A 9,169-nucleotide genomic window follows, 5' to 3' on the forward strand; every position below is an offset into this window, starting at 1 on the left:
AGCTACCTCACAACTACCCACAAGATCAACTACCTACAAGACTTAATCCTTCCTTCATACTTGCACTTTTTCTGCCATAAACAGGAAACTCCAAAGAAAAGGAAATAGGGAAAAGCCTATTTTTTTGCTAAGGGGAATAAACGCATTGCTTCCAACCTCCACAGTGTGAGTGAACAAATGAAAAAGCAATGGGGGAAAGGCACGGGGGGAGGGGCGGCAGGCAAGCTCAGTTGGGAAGTCTTATACATAACTCCCAGCTCAAACGGTGCCCAAAACATCTGTAACGACAGCTGCAACCGGGGGACGGGGGTGTGGGGGGACGAGGACCGTGGTGTGGGGGCTCGGAGTTGAGCCTGCACGCTTGGCTTCCTCCTCTACCAACTCTTCTCTCACCTCCCAATTCCCATCCTGCTCCCTCCATAAAGAAAAATACCCAATAAAACCGGAGGCAGAGAAGACAAAAGAGGCAGGAGGTGGCTGCAAGGAGCGTCCAGAACAACAGGGGAGAAGGTGCAAAGCGAAACTCCTGAGGCGGACAATGAAGAGGATGGAAAGGAGCCCGGGAGGCACCGAGAGAAACACCGCCGAGCCTGGGCCCCGCCAGCGGCGGACGCCTGGACGCGAGGCCCGGCCGCGCTGGCGGTATTACCCCCGGACCGGCGGGGAGGGCCGGGCCGGAGCGGGCGGGAGAGGCGCCGGCCGGAGGGGCCGGCAGGGCCTGCGCAAGTCCACGGGCAGCCGCCGGCGGCACTCACCGGCATTCTGGTCTCGGGGCCAGAGGTAGTATGTGGCCGGGATCACGATGAGCCCCACGAAGGAGGTGAGGAAGTAGAAGAAGGTGTTCCCGCTGTCATCGTATTGGAACTGCTGCCCTGCCATGGCACCCCCTCCTCCGCCTCCCTCTTCTCACCGCCGCCGCCACGACCCCGCTCTGCGCTCCGGCTCCCAGAGCCCCGGCCCCGTGTGGCGTAGGTCCTACGCCGCCGCCGCCGCCGCCTCTCCTCCCCGCCCCCACGCTACTCTCACGGACACGCCGCCGCCACCGCCGCTGCCGTCTCCAGCTCTCGCGAGAAGAGATACCTCCCGCCCCGCTCGGTTTTTCCCTCCCCCACGCCCGCCTCTCCCCTACATGCTCTCCGAGGGAGACGTGGCGCGCGCAGCAGCCGAACTCCTAAAGGTCCCGCCCTTAGCCCTGCCCCCTTAGCCTCAACCCCGCCCCTCGAGCCTGGTAGTTCCTCCCTAAGGCTCCGCCCCTACCCCTAGAGTCCCTCCCCTTCCCTCCTCCGCTTCCTTTCCCAGGGTCCCACTCCCGATTCGATGGTGGGTTTACCGTGTCCCAGCCAAGGTTTCCCGACCAAGCAGTAGGCGCAGGCGATTTACTTGACTGCGGCTGGAGTCGCCGCTGTTCGAAGCAGAACAGAGGCTTCCTTGCCTCCTATGTTTCCCATCCCTACCTTACCCAGTCCTGCCCTCTTGCTTTTCTGTTTCCCTATTTGATACGAATGTTTCCTTAGGTTCCGGATCTGCTCCTCCACAGTTCGGAAACAAGAGTCAGTCAGAGTAGGGCAGCGCGAAGGGTTAGTGGGGTTGAGAGGGATGGTGAAGAGTTTTGCTGTAGTTTTGGGGTTTTTTTTTTTTTTGGCAAAGAAATGTTTGCTATTAAAAGACTGCGATCTACCTTGCGCCCATTTTGCAGATGGAGATTCCCCAAGCCGGTGGAGAAGGTGACCTCCCTATCCCAGAGCGAATAATATTTATAGCGTTTTCTTCGACACAGGCAGTAGACTAAGACCTTTATTGCTTTAAATCATTAAATGGTCCGTGAACCCTTTAGAATAAATCAAAGCTTGCCCGCTCTCCAGATGAGGATGAGGCTCAGAGAGATTGCCTGAAGTCAAGCACAGTATGAGCAGATCTGGGGATTCAAATCCAGATCATGCTGACGCCACAACGCCAGTGCCCCTAACCGCCGCCTGGACATGGACCTTAATTCAACATTTCCCTGAGAGCGTCTGGCACTCTCCCCGCAGTGTGTGGGCAGGAATCCGCCCTTCGGGGAAGGACGGCTGGAGGAGCAGTCGCTCTCGGTGGCCTCTCCCTTCGCTGGCTGTGAGATCCCAGAGGCCAGTGTCAGCTGAGCAGAGAGTGGAGAGGGCTGGCGCCCTGTTCTGAGAATGACCCCACGGCCCCGCGTCAGCCCTATTCCCCATGTCTCCATCTCCCCTTGGGGCACCAAAAGGAAATGCCCACCCGACTCACCTCATAGAGTGGTTGCGAAGATTAAAGGGAGTTGTGGTGAAAATGGTTTTCAAAGGGAGAACTATGTAATAAACAAATACTGCATATTACACTGTATTTTTTAAAACTCATTTTAAGACTATATAGTCTCTTTACTCGGTTCCTTTCAATATGTCTACTACTGTTAGAAGAGAAATCTCGTCACAGATCATCCTTTCTTTCATGTCCTCAAAAATAGTTTTTATCATAATCAGTGATGACTTCCTTCATAACAGAGTGTGTTCACATGTATTCCCTCTTCCCTTTCAAATATTTTACCTACCTATTTTGAAAGGAAATTTCAGAAAACCATTTTACTGCATTTTCCTCCTCACTTTTTTCTGTATAAAGTTTTCAAACACTGTATTAGAGAGGAAAAATAAAACAGAGAAGTGAGGGGAAGAGGATTGGACTATGAAGTCAGCACAGCATTTTGATCACCCAGTGCTGATATGGCCAAAACAATTAGCCTTGGTTCAGAAACAAATCAGTCATAAAACTGGCTCAACTGAAGTGGCTAGGATGATGAAGTTCCTTTTGTTTATGTGAATTTGTTATTAAGTCTTCCCAGGTTTTAATAATGCTGAATTGGTTATTTTTATTACTCTAATTATACATTTTACTCAGCATTTGTATAAAGATAATACATCAGTTTTATAACCTTGTGTCAATATAAATTATTCATGATAAATATTCCCCTTCTGACTTTTTTTCTGCAGGAGTAATCTTTTCACTGCAGCTTTGGGTTATGCATATGAGTGGCTTGAACAGAACTGAACCATGAAATAAAATTTTGAACAAATCACATTTATTTGCTAAACTCCAGACCAATCTAAAATATGAATTTTAAAAATCAGATTGAAAGATTAAAGATTTGAAAATGTATCTTAAAGATGTGAAAAAGTTTAAACACATTTTGTCTTAGAACTAAACAGTACTGGTCGTAGATAAACTCAGATCACCCAAATATTCTCCAAAGTAAATCTGAACCATACCTTTAATTAATCACAATTTCTGACTCATGGTGATGTTTTTAAACTAATGCAATTGTTTCTTTCAACGTATCATTTTAATGAAATATTTAATAATAGTGAGTGAATATGGTAGAACCAGAGCTACAAACACTTTTTGTTCTTAGTCTAATCAAACATGTTAAAAGGCATTTTTGTATTTTGTCTGTATGCATCTATATAAGAGTATTTTAATCAATTTCATATTAATTGCTAGGTAAGTATTTCCTCTCAAGTGTAGAAAGCCTGACTATTTTTTGGTTCCTCTTAATAATCTGCTTTTTCCTTAAAGTGAATCTTTTCTTCACAGCAAGTCATTCTCATAACTAAAATGTTGACTTATATTTATACATACTAAAATACCTGTGTGTAGCCATAATTAACAGTATTTAATTTTCTGCTTAATGGAATTAGCCTCAAAGAGACTGGAAAGCACCAAATTAATAAGCAAGTAAATGCCGTTATTTCCAGTCTTTTCCCTCCCTCCCTACTCAACAATAACTTTCACTGCTAGAACCTAGCAAATCATCTGTAATGTTATACCTCTTATTACTTTGTTTCAGTGTCAGGATTTTCCCCATTACGAGCTCAATCTGCTCTGATGGAAATAATTCTTTTTTATTTGGTCTTAGGAGATGAAAAGTTACCCCATCATAATGACAACAGCAACATCAACAAAGAAACATATGTACGAATACTTATTATTTACAAAAAGTTTCCTCAACATTATTCCATTTGAAATTTCAAAGCATGACCCCCATACTGGAACTTTGACCAGGTAAAAGGTACCAACCCATTGCAATCCCTCCATTCCCTAGCTTTCTAAGGCACTTAGGACCCAGTGAAATCCCGGTCTTACACCTGCAGAGAATGTGAAGGGAGATGTGAGTTGGAAAGACATTAAAATGTATTATTCTCAACTCTGAAAGCATGAAAACAATGTTGAAAGAGGAATTGAAGGCTGTGGTTTTCTTTAGTGTTGGGAGAAGTTTTGTATTTTGGCTCCTTTTCATGAGTATGTTGGACTTGTCAATATTGTTGTTATTCTATCCTACTTTTGTGATTCCAAAGCTGAGAATTTATTGTACTAAAGCCAGCTGTCAACAATGTATCAACAAACGTAGGTTATTTCTTTATGAATTAATTTCATGGATTACCAATATATTTAAATTGCTTATTGAAAAAATGATTGAAATTTCACAGTAAGCCACAAAATAGCACTTAATGAAATTTCTCAATCAGATTGAAATATAATTTGGAAGAGTGACCATAAATAAACAGAAGAGATCACAATGGGCAATTTCAAAGGTATATATTTGAGTAAGAAGAAAAAATTCTCACTTGAGATTAAAACTTTAGGAAAAAATATAACTCCTCTTGTTGAAAAGAAAATAAGTGTGGGTCCTGAAGCTTATAAAATTGGAGGACTCTAATAAAGAAAAAGAATATAAAATTATGATTATAAAATTAGATACAAAAGTTCATATTTAATATGGACTTTGTTTATAATGATGTGTCAAGGTAGGTTCATCAGTTGTAACAAATGTACCACTCTAATGAGGATGTTGAAAATGGAGGAGGCTCTGCATAAGGGAGCAGGGTCAGGGAATATATAAGAAATCTCTATACTTTCCACTTCATTTTGCTGTGAACCTAAATCTGCTCTAAAAAAATTAGTCTACTAAAAATAGCTAACGTTATAATAGTTATAATTGATATAGGTATGGGTTCTACAAACAGAAAGATTCTGATAAATTATATTTTACATGATTTCCATTAAGAAAAATAAAGCACATTTATCATTGTATAAACTGCATATTGAGTATATTTCTACTAAGAGAGATACTTCCTTTTTGACAAGGCTCAATGACAACTAAATCCTCTGCTTACAATTTTAAGATTTCATGAGTAGGAGAGTTTTCCACAGAGTAGTTTCTGACTCTGTACATTTCAAACAATATTTATCCTCCATTACCTATATACTTCAGGTGCCAGGCCTACTGGAGTATATTCATATTTGTGAATTAAGATGTATCACTTTTCATGTTGCAATGCTGGGTAAGTTTGCCCCCAGGGACTGAGGTGGAAGGAGTATTCCTGGAAGTGGTAACAACTATACACAGAAGTAACAGTAAACTACATAAAAAGATCACCCTAACTCCAAAATGAATGTACCCCCTTACCTCCAAATATACAGGTTACTATAAGGAAGAAATTCATTCATTCAACAGTTAACAATCACTGAGATCACATATAATATCAACCAGTGTGGGGAGCACAAGAATATTTAAGACAGGGTCTCTGACCTCCGGAGACTCGCCTATGATCTAATGCAGAGGACATACTTTCACAATAAGTAACAAAAACCCAAGGAAGGAATTGATAAATGCTATAAGATATATACAGATAAAGTCATTTCCAAATTCATAGGAAAGGATCCTTTCTTTTGGCAGGGAGAATTAGAAGGCTTCAAGGAAGAGGTGGCAGTTGAGCTAGGCCTTGAAACTTAAAAAGTGAAGGAAAAAAATCCAAGTGGAGGTAACTCAGAGAACATTTGGAAAGTCAAATGAAGTCTAGTCTGGTTGTGAATGGGAATCACAGAGGTGGAAAAATAAAGTCCAGCTTCCAGGTTACAAGCAACATGTTAGTAACACTGCAGTTTAAATGAGCTTTGTTAAAGGAGTACATAGGTGGGAGACATTGCAATCTCCTTTGGATGCCTTTACAAAAGAGGAGAAAAAAAAGAAATTGTTTTAACTAGTGTGGTTTAAGTACAGTCCTGCAGAAAACAAGAGGGTGGGCTAGGTCACCATTTCTATTATTTTCTTCTTTCTCCTTTACCCAGAATAGTTTCTACTCTTTGGTATCAATCAAATCTTCTTAAGATCTAATACAAAAGTTATGTCCCTAAAAAGACTTATTTGACGTACTTATTTGACCTCACTCTGCGGGCCCTTGTATGTCATGTCACATCCTGTTCCCTCTCTACTTCCAGTCCTGTTTTCCCACCTCTGGCCTGCTTCACATCTGTTCTCACAGCAGCGAGGGATATTTTCTTCCTTTAGCTTTCTATTTTGAAATCATTATAGATTCACAAGAAGTTGCAAAAATAGTACAGAGAAGACCTATGTACCCTTCAGTCGGTCTCCTCCAATAATAACATCTTATATAACTATAGTACAATATCAAAAACAGAAAATTGACATTAATACAATTTATAGATCTTATTCAGATTTCACCAGTTTTACATACACACTCATGTGTGTGTGTGTATGTGTGTGATCCTTCTAAAGCCTGTAAGATCATGTAACTTTATTCAAAATTCTCTGAAGTCTTCCTGTCTCACTCAGAGTAAAAGCCTAGGGTTTGGGTCTACAAGGTTATAAGTCATCTGCCAGACCCCCTACCCCTCTGAGGCCATTGCGACCACTGCTGCCTCTGCACTTCACTACAGCCACACTGGCCTCCTTGTTGTTCTCCAGGCCTTTGCACATAGTGAGTCCCTCTGCCTGGAATATTCTTCCTCCAGCTCTCCCTGTGGTCCCCTTCCTCTCTTCACTCAGGTCTCTGCTCAACTACTGAGCCTTCAAATAAGCCTTTCCTGATCGCTTTCATTTTCTATCTCCCCACTTGCTTTTATTTTCCTTCAGACCATTTATCACTGGGTGATATATTTTATATTAATTTGCCTATTTATTGAATTTCTTCCCTCACTAGGATGTAAATTCCACAAAATTAGAGTCTTATTTTGTTTACTGTAGTATCCCAGGTGCCTGGAATAGTATCTGGCATATGGAAAGTGCACACTATTTGTTAAGTCAATGAATGTTCGATTTACACTATCAAATTGAACTTTTTGATGTATCATTTTATAATTGTTTTTAAATCTGTTACATTCTATGTGTTCCAGCCCCTTACCACAGGTGCTAGGTAAATTCATGCTAATCTCAGAAACAGGGTTTTCTGCTTAAACTTGAGCAAAAGCCTGACAAAAATCTCCCATTTAAAACAAGTTTCACTGATTCTCTTTCCTCTTTTCTTCCTTCCCAATTTTTCGCCCCATTTCCAAATCAATATCAACCAGCCAAATGCCTTAACCAATCACACAGGATTCTCCACTCCTTGTTAGGCGGCCTCTAGATTCTCCACGCCAACGATATAATCAGAGCACACCTGAAGCCTTCCCTTTTTTCACTCTAAAGTTTCCCCACTCCCCTGCCTACATTTGAATCTCTGCCAAACCCAAGTGATAGCAGAATCTCTCACTATAGCAAGCTCTGAATAAACAATCTTTGTTCTTATTTGAATGAACTTCATTTATTTCCACATTAGGTAAATACTAAATGAATTGCTTTTAACAGTTGTTAGATATACATAGTATTACACACATACGTCTAGCATAGATGTCTTAATGATTTGCCAAGTGCCCACATCTCCTCTCACTAAAACCCAGACCCTCTGGGAGAAAAAAACAACCAACCAGCCTAAGAAATCAGATTCACTGCTTGGATCTGAGACAGGACCACAAAAATAAAAAGCCTTTTTAGAACTTAACTTTAGAACTCTCTTCCTTAGCTGAGATTACTGATTTGATCCTTATTTTTAGCCCTTCTGTATGCCTATTTACATGTCATTCACCACTCAGATGAATGAGAACTGTCAAACTTTGTGCCATATACAGCTGTACTTTTAAAACTGTTTCTGACCATTCTTTGAAGCTAGAAATATATTTTATGTTATGGCTCAGTACAAATGTCATAGAAGAGTACTTAACCTTCACTATGTGCAATGTGTTGTGATATTTTTCTATCTTACACTAGACATTTATTCCTATTAAATACAAATAAATTATACTTGTTTACATATAAAATGCTTTATTAAAGAAACACTGAATTACAATCTGGAAGCTTTCTGAAGATGAATAGGGATGCTTTATCATAGAATACATATAAGGTCCTCTTTGAAGGAAAGTGTGTTCTTGAACATTCTTTGTATTACCAGGTGGAGAGCTTCTCATTTAAAGAACTCCTTTGGTGCAATAGTTCTCAAACTTTAGTTGCAGGAGAATCACCTGGAAGGCTTGTTAAAATGCAGATTGCTGGGCCGCACCCCCAGAGTTTCTGATTCAGGCAGAAAAGGGCAGCCTGAAATTTTGCATTTCTCACTAGTGTCCAGATGATTCTGATGCTGCTGGTCTGGAAACCATACTGCTCTAGTGAATCATTTTTATAAATCAAATCATCCTTTTGGGCATTGAGTAACCACTTCCTAATTTATCTGTTTGTCCTATGTCATGTTTACTGAAGTAAAGTACATTGTACGGGTTGGATGTATGTGTGTATGTAATTTGTGTCTGAGCAGGAAGTGAAAAGCCAGGAATTAAGGGAGACAGTCTGCTTCCTGGTTCCTTGCTCCAGCGCCCTGGTGCTCCTTTTCAGAGTTATTTAACCACTCATTCTTTTATTTAAAAAGTGTTTGAGACCCTGTGCCAAGATCTGCACTAGTCTCTAGATTACAATCAGCTTGAGCATTTTATAAGAAAACATTTCCCTTCAGAAAGCTATACAATGATGCTGCGACCATTTTTCTGTGCTTTTAAAACCATTTAGTTCCTGATGGGTGGGGATCAGATTCTCTTCCAGAAATAGGAAGATGACAAAAGCAGGCAACTGTTACAGGTTTTAGAGCTCATATTCCACTGGTCTTTGAAAGCAATATTCTCCAAACCTCCTTTCTGAGGATGAGCAGAGCACCCAGGTGCTAATTAAAATGACAGCTCCCAGGTCCTTGGTGATCCTGATGCAGTGAGCTGGGGGTGTGGCCTGGTTGTTGTGTTCTTATCAATTACTCCAGGTGAGTCTTAAAATTGAAGACATGTAGGA

At 41.2% G+C, this 9,169-nt stretch overlaps 1 protein-coding gene across 1 annotated transcript in view; it reads right to left on the reverse strand.

Annotated features, from left to right (window-relative positions):
- The window catches only part of SEC63 (SEC63 homolog, protein translocation regulator), a 58,759-nt gene extending 57,865 nt beyond the window's left edge, over positions 1-894 (reverse strand). Inside the window, exon 1 of the mRNA XM_015240419.3 lies at positions 756-894. Within this exon, the coding sequence (XP_015095905.2) occupies positions 756-879 (124 nt within the window). The 5' untranslated portion in view covers positions 880-894. The remainder of the gene's footprint in view (positions 1-755) is intronic.
- Positions 895-9,169: the final 8,275 nt, after the last annotated feature.

The sequence above is a fragment of the Vicugna pacos genome, chromosome 8 (assembly GCF_048564905.1).
Source record: "Vicugna pacos chromosome 8, VicPac4, whole genome shotgun sequence".
NCBI classification, from domain to species: Eukaryota; Metazoa; Chordata; class Mammalia; order Artiodactyla; family Camelidae; genus Vicugna; species Vicugna pacos.